The sequence below is a fragment of the Cicer arietinum genome, chromosome 3, assembly GCF_000331145.2.
Source record: "Cicer arietinum cultivar CDC Frontier isolate Library 1 chromosome 3, Cicar.CDCFrontier_v2.0, whole genome shotgun sequence".
NCBI classification, from domain to species: Eukaryota; Viridiplantae; Streptophyta; class Magnoliopsida; order Fabales; family Fabaceae; genus Cicer; species Cicer arietinum.
Window position 1 is genome coordinate 72,116,787 of NC_021162.2, and position 24,810 is coordinate 72,141,596.

Below are 24,810 nucleotides of genomic sequence, written 5' to 3' on the forward strand. Positions count from 1 at the left end.
AAGTCGCCGCCAGTCAAGAATATATTTTGTGAACTTTGGAAAATATCTAAAACTAGTTTTACTTATAAATTAAACCAGTCAATTTTTTTCTTTTATCTCAAAAAGTCAATTGTAATAATGTCAAAGTATGTCTTTACGACATCATCCCCTCAGTCTAAATTTTTCATTAAAAAAAATAGTTAAATATATTTTTAAGATAAGATCAAATTAATTATAAAAAAAACACTTTTCCTAAATGACGTTTTACTTGCACATTTCTCACTAGAACAAAAATGTAAAGTTGACGAAAAAATAATTACTTGCAGAACTTTACAGAGGTTCAATCATACACTTCTGTTTCCAAGGCTGTATTAAGTTTCTCTACACTTTCTTTTTTAGGGTAACAAACCCTAATGACTAGCAGAAGGTCATATCTATGGAATTTGTTTTTACCAATCATCGTCAAGGCTCGCTTGGTGAAAACACATAACAGTACATATAAATATAAAGAATGATACAAGCTCAATGAGCATTGCTCCAGTCTCAATCATGTGAGCATGCTTAAGGATTATAGGAATGGCTATGCTCCCCATAGCTGATGCTCCAGTCAAAAACTTAGCAGCATCCATCCAACTGCAGCATATTACCATATATTATATTTACTGTTGAATTAAATAGTTGTCTGTGCACTCATACTGAATTTAAAAGGTCTAAACCAGTTGCACAAAACAGAATAGCCTCGTTTTTTTAAAAAAAGACGTGAAAAACAGATATCCCAAAAACTAGACACATGAAAAATAATTTTATCAAAAACTAGAGAACTTTAGGCAAGAGATGCTCACCCCCCACCATCACGGCTCATCAGAAATTGAGTGGACCCACCTCCAAAGAATAAGCAAGGCATGGGTACCAGCACATACATCAGAGCTGCAGGTGCAATGTTCTGACTATTAGAAATTTTACAGGTAAAAAGTAAAAACAAGACTTCCAGTTCCAGCATAAAAGACTAACTCACCTGATAGCATGGGCCACCAATTGTTGTATATGGCACATGCCTGCCATATCAAAAAGAAAGCAGACGGAATATATTTAATTAACACTTGAAGCTAAATGACTATTGAAACTATCAGAGAAGAGTCATATGTGCATCTATAGCATTCCATATTCAATATTTCAACTAGATCGCGTTAAGGTGGAGTCTGTTGAGAAGGAACCTAAAGGGCTGGAAGGCATTAAGAAGTTGTGCTCTCATTCAGAACCAATGTTGGGATTGTAATAATTCAAATGAAACCTGATAGACCATTGTGAAGGCTCTGACCAAAAGTTTTCAACTGGAAAATAAACTAGATCAAACCATTTTGGGTAGGTATGGGAAATGGGAACCTGAATCGTCATCATTTGAGTTGGGGAAAGAAGGATTGTTCTCTGATCAAAATTAGGATATTCAAACCCCCAACTCAAGGGTAGAGAAGGGAGGTTTAAAATCCAGAGTACAAGGGGATGGTTCTCTGAAATTTGAATGCATAGACCATGGCTGTTCTGTAAGAGAAATTTGAAAAGGAGGAAGCGAGATTGCTCAATTGGGCAGTGAATGGGAATGAAAGGAAAATGGAACTGCCCCCGGTTGACCAAGTGTTTCATGCCAAGCTTCCACCATTAAAGCCTAATTTGTCTAAGAAAATGGATGGACCATCATTGGCGACTAAATCATGGATCTTACACTTATTGACTAAGCCTCCACGGCCACCAGACCGTATTCCTTGTACAATGGTTGATAGATGAATGTTGTAGTTTAATCACAAATGGAGGTGGTTGTAAGGCAGAGGAAAAAGGGGGATAGAATGGGAATTCAATTGAAATTAGGGGAGGGGGGGTGTTCAGCCTGGGAAAGAGGCAAAATATCACCTTGAGGACAAGGTGAAATTTTAGTGGGTGAGTATTGTTAGATGTTTGTAAGTGTTAACAGTATGTTAATGACTGTAAGTGAGACTGTGGTTAGAGAGTTTGTTAGGTTAGTTGTGTTGAGATAGTTAGACAAAATGAGACATGTTGCCCATAACTACTAGGAAAGGACGAGAGGGATACTAACTTATAACTTGGGAGTGAATTGGGGACTTCTGACAGAGAGGTTTGCAAACTTTTGAAGTTTTGCAATTCTATTTTTGTAATTCGGGCATATCCTTTTTAATAAAATGCTGAGGTTGTATCATTCTTCTCCTCCTAACAAACTTGATTACACTAAAATACAAGGCGTGAAGTATTGAGAACTTATCAGCAGCAAGAGTTGAATCTAAAAAACTTGCACTAATATGCAACCATGGTCTCACATGCTCACAATAGAGCGCTGCTTCTTCTAACACTGGTTTGGTTGAATTATTTATCCTGCCCATTTCCTTTTCATTCTATATAAAATTTAAAAATTACAACCCTTTTATGAAAGATTGCTCAAACATCTAGATAAAATTATTTATCCTGCCTCATCAAACATCTAAATAAAATTATAAATAATGGAAAGATTGCTCCCTCCACTTCCCACTCCTTCCCTTCCTGCCCTCTCTTTTATGAATCATTCCTTTCTATCCCATCTAAAATTTTCACACGGGTTATAGGATTTAAATACTAGTTTTTTGACATCTTTAAGTACACAACAAAACTTGATTGAAAATAAAACCATGCTTCATAAGTTTTAATGTAATAAGACTATGAAATTTTCAGAAAGTTTTGACACCGATCCTTCAGAGTTACACAACCTGTATTTATGGTTCACCAATAATCTTTTCCATGAAGATGGTATGATTTTACTGTTTCACTTGATGGCTGTAATAAGTAGGTGTTTCACCCAAGATTTCAACAAGGATTTGAACAGTTTTGGTGGTCAAAATATTGTGACTGACACCTAGTAGATTAATTTTCAGGGTTTTGATTCATTTTATAAGCAATCAAAATTAAAAAGCATAATCCAAAAATATACAAAGATAACACTTCAAAGATTGTCAAACATGACATGGAGGCATCATAATCGTGAAGTAGAAAAAAGCCAGCAAACAGACATCACTCAGTTAATTTCAAGAATTTAGGAGCAGCAAAAATTAGTCTCATCGTCAAGAACATACCAGAATCTGTAGCAAAATGCTAGCCGAAAACATAAAAGCTAGCCCAGCAAGGCTACACGTCCAAAACACAAAGATTAAAAGTTAATTAGCTTTACTTTGCTAGATAAACTATCATGATACAGTGTTCAAAGTTTAGTTTTCAACTTACACTGTAAAGACATTGAACATCCCCAGAACGAACACCAATTTGTAACATCAGATACAAGACACAGAATCAGTAAAATAATTAAAAAGATATATACATTGAGGAAAAAGTTTAAAAGATTAATTGAAAAAGATGAGCCAACTTAAATCCTTAGTATAAAATGTACAGAGTGAATATGGTCCCAGCAGTATAATTTCCATAAATACAAATGGATTTAGAATAAACAATATCATGAGTAATTTGTCTCTAAATTTAGGGTCTGTTTCAATTGATTTATTTGAGCTTATCTACTATCATTAATAAGCACTTGCGAGATTCTTTAGTAGAGCTTATCAAAACAACTTATAACATATATTTTTATAAGCTCTCCACGATAGTTTATAATAACAACCTATAATTTACATGAATACACTTCAACTTTATTTTTTATTTTTATTATAGAAATAGCTCATACATAAGCACATATGGGATATGAACTATGCTATAAGTGCTTAATTGAGATTTTTATCTAAATCTGGGCCGCGATAATTGAGGAAAAGTAATAAAAGGTATTCCCACCTCTTTGACATTAATAGCATAATCAATTGAAAAAGCATTTGTGGAACTTTTAGATTCTGGGCGAAATTTCTTTGATCTTAAGTTCAGTACTAGTCAGGAAATAGCCTAAATAATACCTTAACAAACCCTACTATATCCTACCAGAATTTGAAGAAAACCCTATGGATTGGTATTTGTTACAACCATAAGCCAATTACGAGGGAGATTCAGCTTGATCTTTCTGTTAAGGAGAAAGAAGTTGTAACAATTGGTGATGGGAGTGAGAGTGATTATGACCTAATTGGAGTAATAATAAAGAGGATCGCGGAAAAAAGAATAATTAACGGTTTGAGTAGAACAAAATTGAAATAGAAAGCACGCACCGTGTACTGTCATCGCCATGGTTGAGAGATGCTATATCTCTCTGTCTCTGTCTTCCGAATTCCGATTGCGAGTGGCGGAGCTGCACAGTTGGTAGTTGCTCCCAATTTTAACCCGCCTTTTCTTTTCTTTTCTTTCGAGCTTTGTATGACTCACGCTTCGCCAGTACTTCGTTTATGCACACAAATAAATTAATTATATCAATAAACATAATGGATATGTTAAAATTTTAATATATACTTCATCCATTTCAAGTATATGGTAGTTTAAATTTTGTATACACTGATTAAAAATATTATATGTACTTTATTAATTTATATGATGTAATTGACAACCACAGACAGTTTAGTATGTTCTTTAAATCCAACATATATATTTTTTTATGAATATATCCATTTGTTTATAATGCAAATAATATGAATATTTTAGCAAAAGAATTATCTTTTATATATATATATATATATATATATATATATATATTAAATGTTGAAATTTAATGATAGAAAACAAAGTTAGTTATGTATGGGATTTCTAAAATAGTGTGTGAAAGTTATGCAATATTAGAAATATATACTGTTACACCAAAAAATACTATTGTTTGGAAATTAAAATTAATATTAATGGTACTTATACTCTTCAATTAAGGGTATTTTTTACAAAGTACAAAATCTTAAAGGTTTCTCTACAAAATCCAAATAAGACAGTAGTTTAAAAATATAACTTGAGCTAGAAGCTAAACTATATACCCTTTAATTAGGGTCTTAACCTCTATTTGGAGCTACAGTTTCAATACTCACAAAATTCACATTATTTAAAAATTAAAACTAAGAGTAATTTATAAATAATACACGTACTCTTTTATTCTAATAGACTTTTTTACTAAAGGTAAAACTAATAAAATACACAAGATTTAAAATGAAAAATACCTCAAAAATATGCCTTTAGGTCGGAACATAATTCAAACATTATAATGAGGAAAGATTCTTGCTCCTTTTTATAAACGACATTCTTGTTAGGATAAATATTTATGACAAAATCAAAAAAATACACAAGATCTAATATGGACAATACCTAAAAAATATGACTTGAGATTAGAACATAATTCAAACATTATAATGAAGAAGGTTTCTTGCTCCTTGTTATGAATGACTTTCTTGTTGGGGTAAATATTTATGACTTTTAACATAAGGAGCAAGAATTAGTGAGTAATAAGATTGTTGTTTAAGTCTTACCCTAGAAACAGATTTCGTGTGTTTAGATATGGCAATGAGTTCTTCTATCTCTGTTTACTGTGTCACTCCCCCCAAAAGGCAAAGAATAAGGCCTTTCTGGTTGACTTCAAGACATCGCACTACTGTGGAAACTCACTCATGCATAATTATTGTGTTTCTCTTGGGCATTAGGAACCACAAGTTTGGATTCTGTGCCACCAGAAAACTATCCACATCTTGGTTCAACTCCCATATTGGTTGAGTTAGGGTCATGCCACCCTTGTGTCGGAGCTTCTTTTGCTCCGACCAGGAGACACACAATCAGTCATCAAACCCTAGATAGCAATTCAAATTTGGTACAAAAGGTTTGGTCATGGTAGGCGTCCCTTCATCTAGAACGTTGCTGAGGAAAATGGGCGAGATGAGGCAGAGGAAACACAAATTAAGTAAAAGCTGAGATGAAGATGCAATTATTTTTCTAACCTTCATTACAGGTCCTGGTACAAAATCGAAGCCCTTGAGTTTTTAAAATAAAAATGTTAACAAAACTATAAAACAGTCAAAATAAGATAGTACATTTATAATTTATAATTGAAACAGAAACTAAAAAGATCCAAATCTCTTTAGAAGTACTGCCCCAAACCAATAGGTCATAAACATGGTCTTTAGGTCTTTACTGTGTACGCAAACTAGTGCCCAAAAAAATACAACTCTTATGCTTAATCATTTTTTCAGTCATAACTAAACTTCAATTGTTTCACATCAGATCAACTCATTTCAATCCTTGACTGATGTCCGAAGTATCTTCACGTCATGGATGGGCCTGAGTAAGTGGAAAATGAAGAAATGGGTGAATAAGTTTTTCAAGAAGTTCATACTTATTGATCAAGAAGAAAAATAAAGGAAGATCTATTTTTTTTAAATAAGATCAAAGTAAGTTATTGATTTAGGTTGCACCAAACTCATTTTATGAGTGAGAACCTTATCTTTGCAGGTAATTTTTGAACACATCAGGTTTGGATATAATTGTCATCTATTAGCGCAGCCTTTTTCTTCTTTCTGATCCTATATTTTTAAGTTTATAGTCCTTGATAGGTATTCTTTGGCCAAAATTTCTCTTGTAATCGAATATTTACAGAGAAACCGTGAAAACAAATAGTAACGGTGCATGAGGCAATACATATAGCAATTCCTCATATCACTAATCAATATCAGCAGGTTGATGGTCCCCAACATCACATAGTCGTTTATTGATTTGATACTAATTTTGCAAGTGTCATTAAACTGTTCTAGGTAAACTTGTTGGTGTATTATAGTATCTATAAATGGTTTATCATGAAAGATTTTCAACATACCTGTCATTGTTATCTGTTTGGACACTGCCAAGTCTTTTGATAATTTCCATTCCCCGACTCACTCTTCCAAATATTGTGTGTTTTCCTGGTTGATACAGAAATTGAGTATTAATAGGCATTCCAAAAGTTTCATGATATGAATTAGAAATAGAATGATAAATTTTTAACCAACGAAACTCGATCATTTAACCATCCTGATGCCAAGGTTATGACTAAAATTTACTAGACTCTACTCTAGTAGTTTGTGGTAAGTAATAACTGTAGGATTAGGTTTACCTTGAATTTGGAGATTATATTAGAGAACTCAAACAGATTTTAAAAGAGTCCCTTGTTTTATGTATTCGGTATTCTTACAAATTTAATCAAGAAAATTATTACAAAAAGAAGGATAAGAAAAACGCAGTTGGATGATAATATGCACTTACAACATGCATGCAGCATTATCTAACCCAAAAAGGAGAAAATATAAGAAAGATAACACGATTACTAAGCTCTCCAACACCCATTTTGGCATATCTGTGCATTATAGTTCTTTTGACAAATGAATTACAGAATCGACAAAACAAGAGAGATTCTAATCAAACCCAGAGATAATTCTGCACATTTAAACAAGGCCATAAGATGTTTTATAACTTTGCTATATGCTAGTACCCTATTCCTATTAATATATGCACTTGATTATCTATTATCTTCGCCATCAAACTGCATTGTTTACTACTTTGTCCCTCATTTATAAGCTTCTTTCACGCAATAATGAATCTCGGCCGTCAATTTGCGATCCAACGACTCTAAATACGCAATACGGATTTTGGTAGTTTCAGACACTATCAGATCTCAGCCATCAATTTTAGATCGGACGGTCGAAATCAGTTACTGTGCCCATGCAGTATAACTGTGTGGAGTCCAGTTCTTACTTATATGGCATTTGAAGCACATAATCCTCACTGTGCAAGTGAGACAGTACATGACAAAAATGATCATCAAGAACCTAAAAGTAATAATAAATTCTTAAACCAAAGTAGAAGGAAGAAGCACATAGCATTACCATCTAGAGAAGGGCACGGTGCGAGAGTAATAAAGAACTGACTACCATTCGTATTAGGACCAGCATTAGCCATAGATAAAATACCAGCTCCAGTGTGCTTCAACTCTTGTTTAATCTCATCTTCAAATTTCGCACTTTCATACATAAACAATAAAGTAAATAAAATGAACTGATAATTCATCAAGTAACCAAAAATCAGCGAAAAATAAAAACCTAATATCAATAATACCATTACAAGCCTAATCAACATGATAATGATGATGAGTTCAAGCATACCCATAAATTGACTCTCCACCTCTTCCTGTCCCAGTGGGATCCCCACCTTGTACTATGAAGTCCTAATCAACAAACCACAGAAATCTAAGTAAGAAAGAATATTATCAATCTTTTATTTTTTGGGATGAAAATGTAGGAGAAGAGTACCTTGATGATCCTGTGGAACTTAACGTTATCATAATAACCTCTACGAGAAAGTTCAATGAAGTTCCTGCAAGTTCTAGGTGCGTGCTTGTAATACAGCTACAAACCCAAAAAAAAAAATGTTAAAACCCTAATACTGTATCAGGGTTTAGCGAGGAAATTGAAAAAGAAAAAAAAGGAAGAAAAGAAAAGCACCTCGACGGAGAAGGAACCCATGGAAGTTTCTAAAGTAACCTCCGGAGCACCACCTTCCGCGCTTGCCCACATTTTGCTCTCCACAACACAAAAAAATCACAATTCCCTCTCTCTTTCTTTCACATACTTTAGAACTAGAATAAAATAAAAACCGTTTAAGTTGGACCGAACCGGGCCGGACCGGGCCTTAAAAAAGTGGAAACAACTTTATTTTTTTTCTTTCAGATTTGAATTGAATGGAAACGCGCAATGTCTGAGATGTTGGACGGTGCAATCCGACGAGTCGTTGTTATCGGAAATGGCTTCGCCGGAGCTGAGAATCAGAGTATTGGATTGGTCCGTGCTCTCGGTCTCTCCAATCGTCTCTCCTTATACGTAAGCATTTTTCTTCTCTTCTTCTTAATTTTCAATTGAATTGAATTGAATCATATTATGTAGTTCGGTTTGATTGCATTGCAGCGTGTGACGAGGCCACAAGGAAGAATCAATAGGTGGCTTAAGTGGCTTCCAGTTTCAATTCATAAAAAATTAGACTCCGTTATAAGAAAGATCTGTGGAAATTCACGATTTCAATCACCCAATCACAGCATTGGTATGTCTAACGTTTTAGAAGCCGATGCTCATAGCATTGCGCATATGGCACGTGAAACGTTTTACAAGTATGTTGTTTTGTTCTTGTGTTGTTATGATTAAATGGATTTGTTTAAGAAAAAATGGTTTTAGTGAATTGCATGAGCACATTGTTTTTTTTTTTAATCCCTAGGGATGGTCCTTTGTTGGTGGTTGCTTCTGGACGAGACACCATTTCTGTTGCGACTTCCATTAAACGGTTAGCTTCGGAAAATGTTTTTCTAGTTCAGGTTAAATTTTGCACTTTTATCTTTATTTTTGTCCCTTGAATTGAAGCATAGATAATTAGATAAGTTCCTGTGGTGATTGAATTCACTGGTATCAGAATACATTCATCATAATTGATTTTAAAAGTTCTATTATTGGGTTTAAAAGTAAATTGGCACTGGCAACAGATATTGAATGTTGTTTGCTTTTAAGAAACTATGATCAGAAGCTTTATTTATGAATACCCTTTGGATTCACGAATTCATAATGACTCACCTGTAGGGTATTTTGCTTATTTTTTAGGTTTAAGATGAAATTGTCTATTTCTCTTTGATGCATGTTTTTTAATTTGTCCTTTTCTAGTCCATATGTGCATGGTTTATGTATAATAAATGAAAGGAATAGTAGGGAACATTATGTATGTTGCTGTCTAACTCTCTTACATGCTCAATGCAGATACAACATCCAAGATTCCTCCTTAATAGGTTTGATCTTGTGATTACTCCTCGCCATGATTATTATCCCCTGACTCCTCATGCCCAACGACAAATACCTTGGTTTCTTCGGAGGTGGGTCACACCATGGGAACCTCCTGGTCGCAACGTGGTAGGTACTGCAGTCGCGTGTGTAGCTATTGATGTTTCCCCCTACGAAAAAGACATTTCTGGTTAAGCTGAGATGTTCTATTTTTTGTCCTATCTTGATGGTCACTGATTTTACATTATTACAGGTCCTTACTGTGGGGGCACTTCATCAAGCTGATCCGGCTGCTCTTAGGGTTGCTGCTTCTGCTTGGCATGATGAGTTAGCAACTCTGCCAAAGCCCTTGCTTGTGGTTAACATCGGGGGACCTACAGGTATTTTATTTTCCATTAAGTGATTTATAATGATTTTCTTATTGTATTATGTGAAGTTTTATAATGTTCATTAAGATTTGTGTAGTTTGCTAGATGTAGAAAGTTGGTATTTATATAAGCTCATGCACCTGATGATTGCACAGCCGATGTCTTTAAAGGGTGAAAATGTCCATTAAGCTACTAGACCCATAAGTCTCCCCTTTGCTTCTCTCTAATTTGACGATCACTTGCAAATTGGAGACTTCTTTAAATGACTCTATAACCTAAGCTTTAATTGCACTGTTGCAGGAAAGGAGATGCATGCCCTATGTATTGTGTTATGCAGGGTATAGTTGATTATTTATCAACTCTGAGTAGGTCAATTTTGCATATGTAAAGCTCATATGTTTGAAACCTTAAAGAAGCTGACATGAACTTTAAAATTTTCAAAAATCTATATGCCCTATATTTTCTTCTTTGAACTTTTTTTCACGCATTGACATTGGCGAAATGTAACCACACATGTAATAATATATTTCAAACATGAAGTTTCTTAGGATGCCTTGTATTATACCTTCTATCTTGATGTTAAATCTTTTTCTTTTCTTTTTGGTCAGGCAATTGTCCTTATGGTGTGGATCTTGCAAAGAATTTAGTTGTTATGCTTCAGAATGTTCTATGGAGCTGTGGGACAATCAGAATATCTTTCTCGAGAAGAACTCCTGAGAAGGTAAATGGTATAAAGAATTATGCAATTTATAAGATTCTTTTCGTAGGTATGGCATAGGTATAACTTATTATCAGTTTTGGCTTCTACATGGACATGCTAATGGTTGGTAATTTGTCTGTGATAAAACACTGAAATCTGATCCAGTCTTGGGCGTGTATAAATGTTGTTGTCTGGACGGATGGGGCATCAATTTAGGTATCTTCTGATGACAAATTTAAATTTCCATTCATTTCAGATCTCCAAAATTTTGGTCAAAGAATTTTCCACAAATCCTAAGGTCCAAATATGGGATGGTGAAGGTAATTAGTGGTCATGTTCTTAAATCATAAGAGAGGAAATTCAAACTTGCCTTTTCTGGTACTGGAGATTACTTACTATGATTTTTTTATTACATTTAGGTCCAAATCCACATATGGGACATCTGGCCTGGGCTGATGCCTTTGTTATCACAGCTGATTCAGTTAGTATGTTGAGTGAAGCCTGCAGTACTGGGTATGTAATGTATGATTAATGATGATCAGCATGCATCTCATGAAAACAAAATTCCTGTTGTTAAAACATTCTTTGAAGTGAACTTCTCAGTGTCATTTCATATCTTTTACTACAGGAAGCCTGTGTATGTAATTGGAGCAGAACTGTGTACATGGAAGTTTGCTGACTTCCAAAACTCTTTGCAGAAGCAAGGAGTTGCTCGACCATTCACAGGGATGGAAAATGTGAGTTTCCAGCTGTTCTGGAATGTTCATTTTTTGTGTGTTTAAATTTAAATTGATGTCAGGCATTTAATTCAGAATCCACTAACCACGGAATGAACTTATCATGAAGCTTTTGCTCTTACTATTTTATTTATTGTTCCACTAGGAAAATATAATGAAACATTTATTACATTTCAAAGCTAGGTATATAAATTGGTTTCTTATTTCACCCAACAATTTCAAAATATACATATAGTGAATGCTAGAAGAACTTTCTGCCTTACTAGAATTATTTTTGCGGTATTTCTTAAATCTAGGAACAGCCTGCTCTCTGTGCAGCCAAATCACGTGTCTTCATACTTCCTAGTCAATCCAGATCAATAAATGTTTCCTTTTACTAATTTGTCGTTTGAAAGTACAGATAACTGAAAGCTGGAGTTATCCTCCACTTAATGATACTGCAGAAGCTGCTAGTCAAGTGATTGCTGTGCTTGCTCAGCGGGGATGGACTATTTGTGCATAATGATTCCTTAAGCCTCCCAAGATTCCTCTGGAACTCATGGAGTTCATTGACTATGATTGATTGAAGAGGAAACACCATCTTGTTCAATTTCAACTGGTCATGCTTAGCTTCAGTGTTTCCCGGCAGCCACAGCAGTTTCCTTCTCTTGCAAAAGTCGCTAAAAATGGTTCTGACTTAAGTGGATTGGGCAACGGGTGGTCTAACCAATTTTTGCTTATAAAAGAATTTTGTTGTTGTTACCCTTCCCCCAGTAATGATTGTTGTGAGCTTTAGAATTTAGATAGTCTGCATCACACATCCAAAACTTTTTCTTTTAAATCAGCCATGGAAATGTATCTTAATGTAAAATGAATTGTATTGAATGAGATACTTTTGGTCATGGTACATATTTTTTAATATCATTTCTTACTACCATTTCTCCTAACGCGACATTCTTTGCTCGTGCTTCTGCAGTTTGTCAGTCTTTCTTACTACGCTAAGATAGGGTTGAACAAAACTTGCAGAGATTGACATTCCTAGAGTTGGTATGATCCATAGACCCGTTAGAGGTTTCATCTTTTATTTTCTGTTAAGGTGTATCCATATCTAAGAAGTAGATCTCTTCTGTAAGCACTCCTAAAATGATCATTGTTAGGCATGCCCATGTCTAACAACGGGAGCTCTTTTTTTCACTTAACCATGCTTAACAAGCCTACGATTGGAACGTCTTCTAAATTGTTGTATGGTCTAGGTGTGTTTTTTGGGCTTTTGAGTTAGGGTTTGAAGCATACTCAAGAAAGTTTCTACTCTCACCTCCAATGCTCGCCAGGTTAATGAAGAGATGTATTTTTGAGGCATTTTAGAACATGAGAGTGGGAGAAAAAGCTACTCATACTCAAATTTATAAGAGTTTATTTTTTCTCTTCAAATTTTTCTCAAAAACTTCTAAATTTTGTCTTAATATGTCGATCATAAAACGTATTTTACATGTATGAATTTGAGTATATAGGGGACGAGAGAAGAAACACCCAATATGTAATACTCCTGTTGATAAAAATATGCATTATTGTTTATTGGTTTTGCATCCAAGATGCATGTAGTAGTCATTCATTCTTATAATCCTGTGGTAGCAAATTATTCTTTATTTTCTTTTTATTCATTTTGCTTCTTGTGTAGAAGTGCACCACCTCCAAACTTTTATTTCATAAACACAGTCAAGTAAACATGTTAGATTAAAATAAACACTAAAATTAAAGAGTTAAAAGAAATTACAAAATATTTTTATTTTTAATAAAAAATAAAAAGTTTACTAAAATAAAAACAATGGTATTTCAATATTTAATTTTAGACACCAGATGTGTGACAGTGTATTTCTATATTTATCTCTATCTTACTTTTTTACGATTTCTAAAAATATACAAAAATAACACCTTATGTTGTTCAAATTTTTGTATTCAAATTATCTTGAAATAAATCCAATTTAATTTGTAAATTAATGATCACCCATTCACCTATACAAATTACATAAAATATACATACATGAAAATAAATACAATAGTGATAAGGATAAAAATAAATAAATAAATTTTGATAAAAGAAATCTTATTCTTAAATATTTTTCTAAAGTTTAAATTACATCACTACTAATAATTTGTTTATAGGTTCAGATTTTTAGTATAGTAGTAAAAATACAGATATTAAATTAATATAATAATAAAAGAAATATAGTGGTAAACATTTGCATGTCTTCAATTAACATTTTCACCCTAAATTTGTTTCTTTTTTTAAAAATGTGGCAATGATTTTGTATAATAATAAAAATAAAAAAAAATAAAAAAAAATAAAAAAAAGGGGAGTGCCGATCACTCAATGTTAAGCCTTTTCGGTCGACACAGATTCAACTTTGATTTTTTTCTTGATCAGTTGAATCGAGTGGTTTTTGGTTTGGAGTGAGTAATACTACTCAATTCTTGCTTTCTTCTTCTTCTTCTTTCTCTCGAGTAACACGCAAGTCAATATTCTTCTTCTTCTTCTCTCGAGTGAGGGTTTAGAGTTGTGTGTGTGCATCTATTTAGAACTGAAATCAATGTCTCAGAGTAAAAAATTGACTCCGAATCTGGATCAGAACACCACGAAGGTGCTCAATCTCACCGTGCTCCAACGCATGGATCCATTCATTGACGAGATTCTCTTCACCGCTGCTCACGTTTCCTTCTACGACTTCAACATCGAAACCAGCCAGTGGAGTCGCAAAGATGTTGAAGGATCTCTCTTCGTCGTCAAGAGGTATATTCTCTTTCTATTCTTCATCTGTTCCTTGCTTTCATATACACTTGGATCTCTAATCAATTATTCTAATTTTTGTTCAGGAATTCACAACCACGGTTTCAGTTTATCGTAATGAATCGAAGAAATACAGGTTCAGATTTGTATATGTTTATTCCGTTATATTAAAATCTATAGTGTTCTTCAGATTTGTTATAAGTATGCTTATATTTTGTATAATTGTGTTAGATTTGAGATGCTTCTCTATTGTATTGTATTGTATTGAAGTAAAACCTAACGATTAATGAACCTCTTATTGTTACTGCTGCTGCGCAAATCTTAATTAAGGAACTAGTTAGTGATTATTGGATGAAAGGGTATCGACTTTAAAATATATCAATCAAATAATATGTCTGGGATGCATCACTTCGTCTAAATTAATTATTGTTAATTATTGTTACAATGAAAACATATTTACTGTGTCAAGAAACAAGAAGTGCCTCTGTTTTGAACTGCAGTCTTTTATGTGTATGTCTGCATCTCAGTGTTCTCAATTGCAGATTGCGGAAAATAACGGTTTGTTTAAATTTTGCTATGCTATCGTGCTATAGCGCCATAATAGCGGCTATTTGACAACAATTTGTATTAAATATCGTATCGCAAAGCAATAACAATTTGTTAAAATCATTTCACTCTGTGTGATTTGTTCCTTAGTTGATTACTTTCTATATGATGTTTGTTATGGCAGATAATTTAGTAGAGAATCTATTGGATTTTGAGTATGAACTTAAAAAGCCATACTTGTTATATCGGAATGCATCACAAGAAGTTAATGGTATATGGTTTTATGAACCAGAAGAATGTGAAGAAGTTGCAAATCTCTTTAATAGGTATGTTAATTTTTCCCAGTCAAGCTATTTGTGCAGTGTTTTTTCGTGTTTTGTTTATGCTCAAACTTTTAGTTGAAGATGGATGATTCATATTCAATCTGAACCAATAACGTATATCTTTGCCGAATTGAATTTGCAGGATTCTTAATGCATACCCAAAGGCACTTCCTAACACAACAATGCCTTCTAGCAAAAGGTAACGATTTTTAGAAAGTTCATAAAATCTTAACTTGTTTCTGTTTCTATCTCTCAGAATACTTTTCAAGATAATTTCTTTTTTAAAATGTTACTTTTTATCTCAATGTGCTGCCAGCTGCCTATATGTCAGTGATTTCTAACAACATTATTTTTTTTTATTTTGTCTGTGAAGAAACTTGTGATATCAAAACCGTGGAATAACTTTTTTTGGTAAAAGTATTCAATGAAAAAGCCAATTTTTCCTGTCCATTGATTGTGCTTGTTCAAACTTCTAAATTCAAATCATTTATCTATTTGTTACTATCACTTAATTACCTCCTAGTTGGGTTTATATGCTGGTACTATTGCGTGTTATATGTTTTTATATGCTGTAGTGAGTTTGAGGAACTTGACCAAGGGTCAATCATGACTGAAAGCCCACTAGAGTTGTCTTCAGCACCCGCTTCTACAACTGATACTATTGAAGATCGTGTATTTACAAACTTCTTCAACGTATGTTATCTAGTTGAATACCAATATTTCTGCCTATTTGGTGAATACTTGTGCAATGTCAATATTAAGTTTGGTATTTCATCATATGATACGATGTCTCTGGCTTTACAAACTTTTGATTTCAATTGTTGCAGATGTCTAAAGTTAGTGGACAATATGCTTCAAATGTAGAAAGTTTTAGACAGCCTTACCATTCTGCAAGTGTCACTTCTACTGTTCCTGGTGGTTTATTGTCTCCTGTACCTTCTATTCAAATGCCATCTGCCTCTCATGAAACAATCAACAGTGGCAATCCGATCACTCATCTTGTTAAGCCTTCTAATTTTCTTGCATCCAACTCTTTATTACCATTAATTCCACCTATTTCTTCATCTGTGCCACCTAGTGCGGCTGCTCATCATCCCCAGAATTTGCCACGCCAATATGGCACTCCACTGCTTCAACCATTCCCACCACCTAATCCTCCTCATTCCCTTACCCCTATTTCTAGCTCCACACCAATTAAACAGGTTATCAGCAGGGATAAAGTTCGGGATGCACTCACATCACTGGTTCAGGTACTTAATGTTCTTACCATCTAAGTGTTGTTCCCTCCGTTATTTGACCATTGATAATTAGATTGTAGATTGTTATTCAGTTACTGTTATTTTTTAGTGGGTATTAAACATTGGACCGTTGGAGTAATTCCCACTGTAGAATGTCCAGTTGAAGGCATAGCTACCGCCCACAGGTTGTCAATTGCTAACAGAGAGAATTTTAGATTAGTATAATATAATTTAGTTTGGGCACTTTCGTTGCGAAGCTGTTTTCCAAATACATGGAAAATAGTATATTTAACGATTATTTAGCTTTACTCCAAGACTGAAAATACACTTCATAGTTAATTATCCAAACTGTTGATGTTGAGATTTTGTTTCATGTAAGATAGAAACAAAATCGAGAGATCTGCAATTTTGAGAAATAAGAAGGCAAGTAAGTGGAAAATGGAGAGACCACAAAGTAAGGATTTTGTGAATTTGATGGTTACACGCTCCATTTATTCTTAAAAGTGTGAGATTAGATTTTTAATATGCAGTTTTATAATTTTTCATTATAGTATCAGTTTCTTTATAATTTCAATATAAGTTGATCCTCTACTTTACAAGAGAATTGAAGTAACAAAATATAATATAGATGGTGAAATGATGAATGTGTGTTTTTCTTGAACCCTTTCTGTGGGATGCTTACAATTTTTTTGTCTCTGGTGTATTATTAACTTTCTAACAAGTTTCTCCACTGATGAAATTTTCTTGTCCCAGGATGATAAATTCATTGACATGATGTTCCAGACGATACTGAAGATGCATAATTCATGAGTAATCAAACTTAGAAGGTTGGGTGAAAACAGCATATAAACTTAGTTCTGTATATGGTAGTTACTCTCCAACACATCTGACGGGACCATGACATCCTTTGTGTAACTTTAGTTTAGATGTTCGTCTGTCTTTTACTCTGGCCACAACTTTGCATATCTGCATTGGCCGATTCCGCAATACACTATTGAGTTATATATGAAGTTATATAGTGCTTTAATACACATTATCCTCACCATTGAGTTTTTTGTATGTATATACGTGGACAGTAATGAAAGAAAACAAGGATTAAAGTCTTAAATAATTTTAATTTGATAAATTGATAGCTGCCCATGTTGTGTACACACAAAAATCTAATGGTGAATATTTCTGTGTATATTTACACTTCTAAACTCTAGTATATCGTAGAAATAGCCAGCTGTAATCGAATGATATCGAATATCCACAAGTACTTTGCTATTAGTTTTCTCCTCAAACTTCGTGGTACTTGTGTTCTTTGCACAAACGTGGAGGCTCTATCGGTTGTTCTTATATCAAATCTTCTATTTTGGTATTGAGAATTGAGTAATCGAGATCCACATGCACGGGATTTCATGCAAGTTTTACATATTATGATAAGGGATCTCGTGCAATTTTGTCTATAATTGAAAGACGTTGCAGACAGTAGTAATTGGTTCCGCAAGTACAACTTACTTAGTAGCCGTATGGATAATTATATGTAAATGTCTAAATTTGGATTCGGGATTCCATAGTACTCCACACTTAAGATGTATAAATTTAATCACTTTACATAGCTTAGGTGGTAAGAACTTGCTTTTTTTTTTCAAGATTAAATTATTGCAGTGTCATTTAAATAAAGTGAGTAATTTTCAAGATTAAATTATTGCAGTGTCATTTAAATAAATTGTACAAAATATTTTCGTTGTGACATACAACACCTAAAAATAATAAGATTTACAAAAACTTCTCCAAATAAAATAAAAAATAATTTTCCTTATAACTATTTTTAAGAATTTAAAGACCTTTCCACATAAGTTTAGGCATTTAAAACAATTTTTTGAAGCTTTATTTATAGGACATTCGTTGTGGGTGTAAACAAATTTAACAATAACACATTTTCGTACATAATTTTATTTTGCGAGTGTAGGATAAAATATAGGTCTGTCGTTGAATGTGGCCGAAAAAGAAATTTGTAATAGAATGTAAAATAAGCACTGTGCAATATGCATTGGCAGGCCAGGCCACATTACGATCGGGCTTTTGGAGTAAGTTGAAGGCCTTTTAGCGATATAGATGAGCAAACAAACAAGCGCCCTAACGCCTTGTTTGTTGCACTCGAATTCAATGGCGTTCATCACAAGATTAGTCGGCTGCAGTCATTCTGTTTCTCCGTTTCTCCTCACTTTCCGCAGAGCAATTGCTTTCAAGCTTTTTGTTGGAGGTCTTCTCTCTCTCTCTCTCTCTCTCTCTCTCCCCCTCATAGTTAGTATATATATTCAATTTTATGATTATTGGGCATAATTTTCAGTACTTTCTGAAAAACAATGTGTCAGCATGAAAATGGAAAATAATACCTAATTTGAATGTATGGATCTATGTATTAAGTTATTGACCTTTGAAAATGAGTAATTGATTTTGTAGGACTATCCTTTCACGCGACAGAGAAAACATTGTCAGATGCATTCTCAAATTATGGACAAGTTGTTGAAGGTAGCTTCAATATTATAATAAAATGCACTAACATTATGTTACTCTCTCTGTAATATATTTATTATATGTAGTTTTCTAATTTCTGGCCTTTGACAATGTTAAATTTTCCAGCTAAAGTTATAAAGGATAGGGTATCGGAGAGATCTAAAGGGTATGGATTTGTCACTTTTGCTTCACAAGATGAGGCTGAGAATGCCATAGCAGAGATGAATGAAAAGGTAATTATCGAATTTGCGACCCTGCTGCTCTTTTTTAGGGTTTAAAGTGAGAACTGAGAGGTCTCTTTACAGGCACTAGACGGGCGCGTTATCTTTGTTGATTATGCAAAACCAGATACTAAACGTAGTATGGGAATGCCAATTGCCAGAGGACCTCCTGAAGATCGGATCCAACAACCAACTGTTGATTCCCCTCAGGACACATGAGAGACGATGTTACAAATAGGATCAAACTTCTCTGAGGCAAGCAATTTGCTACATTAGAATGCAAAGTAAGTAATCTCAACGGATGGATTATTTTACATGTACCTGCATAACAAATTGTGGATGTGATGGAATATCAAAATTCTGTTGGGATTACTTATTCTATTCTCTGAAGTGAATTGTTCATTTTAAAGGAGTTGAATCAATAAAAATAGCAGAGTTTTCTTTCATCGGTTCTTACTTGCATATGAAGGAATGAGTTTATTGAGGTTATAGATCCATACAACTATTAGAAGGATTGCTCAGTGATAACTGATGGATTTCTGTAATAGGGAAATAGCTTCTTTAAGTGAGCTTGTATATAAAGTGAGAAGATAAAGTGTGTTTTCACCTCTAGATTCTTGTATGTTAAGGTTAAGATTAAGATTATGATAACTCTGTATGCTTTAAATTAAATCAATGGTGAATATAGGCTTATTTGCTTCCTTTAGAGGCGATCTCAAGCATTCATTATCTGTCCAATAACTAGAAATACTGTCATGGGGAGGATTGATTTTGTGACTGCTACTTAAAGTATATAAACCATGGGATATTGGTTCAGTTTATGGGTCTGTTTGTCACGGTTGAAAAATTAAGTGATTTTAACTTTCAATAGTTTAGAGAGTAGTTACTCCGAGTATTATTTATAAACTAGTTACTAAATTTTTACCGTGATTCTTTCTATTATTTGCTATAAACTAGTCTCTCTTAATATTTATTTAGTTACTCGTAATATTATTTTTTTTAAACTACGTGCATGTTGTATGTTGTATGACTTTAATTACATTTGTGTAGACCTAGAAAACTTTACATTGTGGTTTCGAATACATTGTGGCTTGCATTTTAAAACCATGAAGAGAGCTACCATTGTTATCGCCCGTGCACCATGCATGCTGTCACGATAAGTCCCACCATGTGCCCCCTTAGCCACGAGAAGCTGTCATCTTTTTTCCTATGAGTGGTGATCCACTATTTTTCCTTCTTGTGCTGCTTCTAGCAACTTCTTTCAATCCCAAAATGAGGTTGTCCATGGGGCCAACACTCAAGGAAAGGTTGTATAAATTCAAGTGTATTGATAGAGGCATCAAAATAAATTGTACTTCAATTCATAAGTTATTCAAAGTTTACAAAATTGCAGCTCCTCTTCATTTAGATTATCTTAGCCACTCTCATTTTACTTGCTTGCTAGTTGAAATGAGTTCAAGCGTGTTTGAACAGAACAACCCCTTTACATTTTAAATAGTTTTATTATTAATAATAAATTATGAGTTTAAGTACAAAAATTACCATAATTTGTGCTTGTTGTTGATATTGCCCAGGGTTTGGAAATTGTTTGGTATGCTGGCTATCGCTCAGTTATTTGTGAATTTGATTCTTAATTAGCTTTGTAGCATCTCAAACTCGAATGCTCCATGAGTTATGATGGTCTTCATTTTCTTTCTCTATTTCTCCTCTATACTACTATAGTTTTGGAATATTTTGAAGTGTTTTGAAAAAATTTGGGTCCACCAATTATGTATATTCTCAAAACTATTGGTAGTGGAAGAAATAGAGAAGTTTTGTCCTCCTTTTTACTCAACTCTTCTTGTTGATGCAATGACACTATGAGAGTTAGAAGCCCTGAAGATCTTAGTTCTGCTTTTCGCCTGCTCTCTTTTTGTATTATAATTGATCAAAAAAATTATTAAAAAAAACCTTTGTTGTGACTTGTAAGCTTGTTTTCAAATTGGTTTAGTGAAAGTCTTCTTTCAAATTTGGAACAGCAAACAAAAAGAAAAAAATAATCTTATTTAAATAATAACTAAGGCTTGTTTGTATAAATTATATATATATTTAGAAGAGATGATAAATTCCATCAAAATTAATTCACACAACTGCGAGGTCTCGGATTCGAATCTGAAACAAGACATCTAACTTAACAGTATCGACATTTATCAGTTGAGTTAGAAGTTAAGAACAATTTATATTTTAATTTTGTTCAATATATACTTTATTTGGGATCATTTATAGCAAAAAATATCTACTTTCATATTTATTAAAAAATGTTGTTAAGTGTATTTAATTTTTTAATTTAATATAAATAATTGAATAAATCTACTCGCTCAGTGCTAATTAAATTTATCATTTCGAAACATTAAGAAATTAATGTAATGATATTATTGCAAAAATAATACTAGATGTATTAATTATTTATATTTGACTCCAAAAAATTTAAACATTTTTTTACTTTATAATCGAAAGGAGTAATGCTTATTTTACTTTTCTAACTTTTGAGCTATAAAATTATTGATTAAAACTTTTTTTAGGAGATTAAATTTTATAACGAATTAATTGTAGCAAATATTTTACTCTGATTGAATGATTTGACCAATTTATTAAATATATTTTGTAAGATAAGATTCAACTAATTTTTATTTTTATTTGGAAAGTTTCTTATACTAGAAGTAATCGTTAAGATTTTGTTTGTTTTGAGAGAAATAGGATAGAGAGAAACAACTTAGAGAAAAAGAAATTGGTACCATTTCTCTTGTTTGGAATATATTGTTTGGCAATATTGTGTTTGAAAAAAAAATTCAGCTCCTTTTAATGTCACATGGGTTTAAGCGGTTGGGATAAGTTTTGCAAACTAAATTTTTTCTTCGTAATTTTTGAGTGTGTGCAAACCTCTTGTTTGGTCTTTAAATATTATTTCAATGTATTGAGTTTATATCTATTCAAGATAGTTGTAAAATAATTATTAATATTATTATACTTAATTAAAAAAAGTTCCTAAATATGCAAAAATATTATTACTATAATCTTTAAAATATATTAAGATTATAAATATATTATTAAACTTTTATTTTCTTTTGAAATTTAGTAAACTAAATTGATCAACAAATAATATATTTGTAATTAAAGTGAGAAACTACAAATATTTAAAAATGACTAACAAAAAAACTTATTTAAGTATATTTTTGTAACTTTGGTATATTTAAATATAATTGTGATAGGCTCCTCTACATTTAAAAACCAAAATATATGTATAATGTACTAATTTTTATTTCTCTCGTTTGGATGTATGTCACTACACTTATGGGTATGTGAATGGAAAACATGAATTTTGATATATAAATTAATTTTTTTTAATGAAAACGACATATAATTTTGAGACAAATATATTTTACTAAAATAATATATAATTTAAAACGGAATGAGTTATTTATAAAAATTATCGATTTCACTCACAACAAAATTGGAAAAGAGTAATATATATAAGCAACCAACATATAAGTATTCACTTATAATTACATTTATTTTAAAAATATTTATCAATTAAGTTTTTAAATTTTTAGTTTTCAAAATATATTTAAAAAATAAATTTACCAAACAATATTTTTTTATTTTTAAAATGATTTTTTAAAAAGCGAATCATCAGACATATTTTGTTGTAACTTTTTTTCTTAAAAAACTGATTCTTAAAATTATATAATTTTGAGACAAATATATTTTACTAAAATAATATAAAATTTAAAACGGAATGAGTTATTTATAAAAATTATCGATTTCACTCACAACAAAATTGGAAAAGAGTAATATATAAGCAACCAACATATAAGCATTCACTTATAATTACATTTATTTTAAAAATATTTATCAATTAAGTTTTTAAATTTTTAGTTTTCAAAATATATTTAAAAAATAAATTTACCAAACAATATTTTTTAATTTTTAAAATAATTTTTTAAAAAGCGAATCACCAGACATATTTTGTTGTAACTTTTTTTCTTAAAAAACTGATTCTTAAAATTATCTTCATAAACTAAAAAGCAAAACCAATCAAACAACATGGTGGGTTCAAACACATTTTAAATTAATTAGAAATTTAAAAAATAAATATTATTTTCGCCGTCTGTGGGGATCGAACCCACGACCACGTGGTTAAAAGCCACGCGCTCTACCACTGAGCTAAGACGGCTTAATTATTAAATTAAAGAAACATATATTTTAAAAAGGTTTAACATTTATATTAGAAAATTAAACTACATGGTTTGTTTAAGTTTTTATATTACTTACTGCATAACTAGGGTGCTCTATTTGTAGAAAAACATGAGGGAAAAACCATAAAATTGTGATTTTTAAGCTTTGGCCCTAATTGTTGAAAGACTTGAGCCTTTCAATACAACCTTTGCATCAAAATCATGCAAATGAACTATGGGCTCATATGCTGAGGCCTTAGCCTGTGTATGTAATTCTACTTAAAAGGGGTTAATGCCTTGCTTGACATATAGGGCTAAAACAATTCTTATACAAGAAGTCTTAATAAGACAATATTTAACACATATTTTTGAATAGATTCTTTTAATTAATAAAATTATTATGAGATTTACTAAATTTATGCGGACTTATTTTACATAATTTAGTGGGTTTCATATAAAATTAAACCAATATGAAGAAGTCCGTCGAAGAATATGTGTTAGAAAAGGTGTTGATAACATTTTTCGTTTTTACACGTATAAATATTTTAAGTTGTTGGTCGAAAATGACACCAAATCAAATTGACCAACACATGCAACATTTTTCAAATAGCATCGTAAGAAAAATGAATGCACATATACACACACACAAAAATCACGAAATGTGAGAATATAAACAAATAGTTGACGCCACAATCTCAAACACGATTGCACGAGTTTAATCGTGTAATGACAATTAGAACACGGATTTTAATTAACTACAATAATTCATTTATAAATATTCGTTGTAAATATATTTTTAAGGAGATCTTCGTCAATCAAAATTTTATTTTAATTTGCAATTTATCGATATTTTATTTATATTTATATTTTTTTAGTTTTCAAAACACTTATGGTCTAACTTAATACTCTTTCAAATATTTCAAAAATACACAACCAAAAAATAGAATTTAAAATCATTTGAAAAAATATGAATTGAAAGCTATTGGCCGACAACCTTGGCTCTCTTTCAAAGTTGGAAAAGCACCATTAACTTTGGTCTTTTTTGCATCCAAAACACTACAATTGCAACTACTTTCTTTCTCATAGTTTTTGTTTTGACTAAATTTCTTCCTCATAGTTAGTTAGGCGTACATAACGAATATCGGTAAGAATTACCCATTAACAACAGTATTTTTTTTTTCTATTACAAATAGTAATTTCAATGACAAATATCTTAGATAAGCCGAAGAAAATATGTGTTTATAAGTCTTGCTGTGCTGTAACATAGTTTAACATGATGATATATCAAGCGTCAATAAAAAATTTACATTAAATAAAAAATGAATATTAAATATTATATAAGTAAGATAATTTATATATTAATTATTTTAAATTTTTTAATGAAGGTGTAGTGTATAATTTATTTATATAGTTACTCTTAATGACCTTCTAAATCCTATGTGAAAAAAAAACCATATGTATCTATACACATTTTGAGTGTCTGGGCACCGTCTTCTTATAAA

General features: G+C 32.1%; 5 protein-coding genes and 1 non-coding gene across 8 annotated transcripts; 3 read left to right on the forward strand and 3 right to left on the reverse strand.

The window, feature by feature from the left end:
- Positions 1-275: 275 nt before the first annotated feature.
- Positions 276-4,348, reverse strand: LOC101491430 (vacuolar protein sorting-associated protein 55 homolog). Of its 3 annotated transcripts, XM_004494156.3 has the most exons (5): positions 4,158-4,347; positions 3,093-3,144; positions 995-1,034; positions 822-906; positions 276-612 (listed from the first exon to the last, which is right to left on the reverse strand). In XM_004494156.3, exons 2-5 carry the CDS (start codon positions 3,123-3,125, stop codon positions 429-431), a joined length of 342 nt encoding a protein of 113 aa, XP_004494213.1. In that variant the 5' UTR covers positions 3,126-3,144; positions 4,158-4,347; the 3' UTR covers positions 276-428. The 3 variants fall into 3 exon arrangements, with proteins under 3 accessions (XP_004494213.1, XP_073221975.1, XP_073221974.1); XM_073365874.1 differs by lacking the exon at positions 3,093-3,144; XM_073365873.1 differs by lacking the exons at positions 995-1,034; positions 3,093-3,144 and having other exon boundaries at positions 4,158-4,348.
- A 1,571-nt stretch (positions 4,349-5,919) lies between these two features.
- LOC101492291 (peptidyl-prolyl cis-trans isomerase CYP18-2) lies at positions 5,920-8,521 on the reverse strand. The gene is made up of 6 exons (XM_004494158.4): positions 8,382-8,521; positions 8,190-8,285; positions 8,043-8,104; positions 7,767-7,900; positions 6,722-6,806; positions 5,920-6,189 (listed from the first exon to the last, which is right to left on the reverse strand). Exons 1-6 carry the CDS (start codon positions 8,451-8,453, stop codon positions 6,144-6,146), a joined length of 495 nt encoding a protein of 164 aa, XP_004494215.1. The 5' UTR covers positions 8,454-8,521; the 3' UTR covers positions 5,920-6,143.
- A 99-nt stretch (positions 8,522-8,620) lies between these two features.
- LOC101491958 (mitochondrial fission protein ELM1) lies at positions 8,621-12,381 on the forward strand. Its single transcript, XM_004494157.4, has 10 exons — positions 8,621-8,756; positions 8,841-9,040; positions 9,145-9,241; positions 9,675-9,824; positions 9,949-10,075; positions 10,672-10,784; positions 11,020-11,083; positions 11,183-11,276; positions 11,392-11,500; positions 11,901-12,381. Exons 1-10 carry the CDS (start codon positions 8,631-8,633, stop codon positions 12,000-12,002), a joined length of 1,182 nt encoding a protein of 393 aa, XP_004494214.1. The 5' UTR covers positions 8,621-8,630; the 3' UTR covers positions 12,003-12,381.
- A 1,473-nt stretch (positions 12,382-13,854) lies between these two features.
- On the forward strand, positions 13,855-17,640 carry LOC101492629 (mRNA-decapping enzyme-like protein). The gene is made up of 7 exons (XM_004494159.4): positions 13,855-14,267; positions 14,351-14,400; positions 14,995-15,136; positions 15,276-15,332; positions 15,709-15,826; positions 15,961-16,383; positions 17,125-17,640. The coding sequence occupies exons 1-7, from the start codon at positions 14,068-14,070 to the stop codon at positions 17,179-17,181; spliced, it is 1,047 nt and encodes a 348-aa protein (XP_004494216.1). The 5' UTR covers positions 13,855-14,067; the 3' UTR covers positions 17,182-17,640.
- Positions 17,641-18,418: 778 nt separating this feature from the next.
- Positions 18,419-19,800, forward strand: LOC101493179 (small RNA-binding protein 11, chloroplastic). The gene is made up of 4 exons (XM_004494161.4): positions 18,419-18,619; positions 18,820-18,888; positions 19,000-19,106; positions 19,179-19,800. The coding sequence occupies exons 1-4, from the start codon at positions 18,472-18,474 to the stop codon at positions 19,311-19,313; spliced, it is 459 nt and encodes a 152-aa protein (XP_004494218.1). The 5' UTR covers positions 18,419-18,471; the 3' UTR covers positions 19,314-19,800.
- Positions 19,801-23,235: 3,435 nt separating this feature from the next.
- TRNAK-UUU (transfer RNA lysine (anticodon UUU)) lies at positions 23,236-23,307 on the reverse strand. The gene has a single exon. It is a non-coding gene; the product is annotated as a tRNA-Lys (tRNA).
- Between the last annotated feature and the right edge of the window lie 1,503 nt (positions 23,308-24,810).

Bases quoted from the DNA above. Each gene is read 5' to 3' on its own strand.
- LOC101491430 (XM_004494156.3), bottom strand. From the start codon at position 3,125: ATGTTTTCGGCTAGCATTTTGCTACAGATTCTG. The intron at 1,035-3,092 runs GTATGTTCTTGA...TTGATATGGCAG, and splicing joins GCATTTTGCTACAGATTCTG to GCATGTGCCATATACAACAA. The intron at 613-821 runs GTGAGCATCTCT...AATATGCTGCAG, and splicing joins ATGAGCCGTGATGGTGGGGG to TTGGATGGATGCTGCTAAGT.
- LOC101492291 (XM_004494158.4), bottom strand. From the start codon at position 8,453: ATGTGGGCAAGCGCGGAAGGTGGTGCTCCGGAGGTTACTTTAGAAACT. The intron at 7,901-8,042 runs GTATGCTTGAAC...TATGTATGAAAG, and splicing joins GGTGGAGAGTCAATTTATGG to TGCGAAATTTGAAGATGAGA. The intron at 6,807-7,766 runs GTAATGCTATGT...TGTATCAACCAG, and splicing joins ACCGTGCCCTTCTCTAGATG to GAAAACACACAATATTTGGA.
- LOC101491958 (XM_004494157.4), top strand. From the start codon at position 8,631: ATGTCTGAGATGTTGGACGGTGCAATCCGACGAGTCGTTGTTATCGGA. The intron at 10,076-10,671 runs GTATTTTATTTT...CTTTTTGGTCAG, and splicing joins TAACATCGGGGGACCTACAG to GCAATTGTCCTTATGGTGTG. The intron at 11,277-11,391 runs GTATGTAATGTA...CTTTTACTACAG, and splicing joins AGTGAAGCCTGCAGTACTGG to GAAGCCTGTGTATGTAATTG.
- LOC101492629 (XM_004494159.4), top strand. From the start codon at position 14,068: ATGTCTCAGAGTAAAAAATTGACTCCGAATCTGGATCAGAACACCACG. The intron at 14,401-14,994 runs GTTCAGATTTGT...TTGTTATGGCAG, and splicing joins AATGAATCGAAGAAATACAG to ATAATTTAGTAGAGAATCTA. The intron at 16,384-17,124 runs GTACTTAATGTT...TTCTTGTCCCAG, and splicing joins CACTCACATCACTGGTTCAG to GATGATAAATTCATTGACAT.
- LOC101493179 (XM_004494161.4), top strand. From the start codon at position 18,472: ATGAGCAAACAAACAAGCGCCCTAACGCCTTGTTTGTTGCACTCGAAT. The intron at 18,620-18,819 runs GTCTTCTCTCTC...TTGATTTTGTAG, and splicing joins TTTCAAGCTTTTTGTTGGAG to GACTATCCTTTCACGCGACA. The intron at 18,889-18,999 runs GTAGCTTCAATA...TAAATTTTCCAG, and splicing joins TTATGGACAAGTTGTTGAAG to CTAAAGTTATAAAGGATAGG.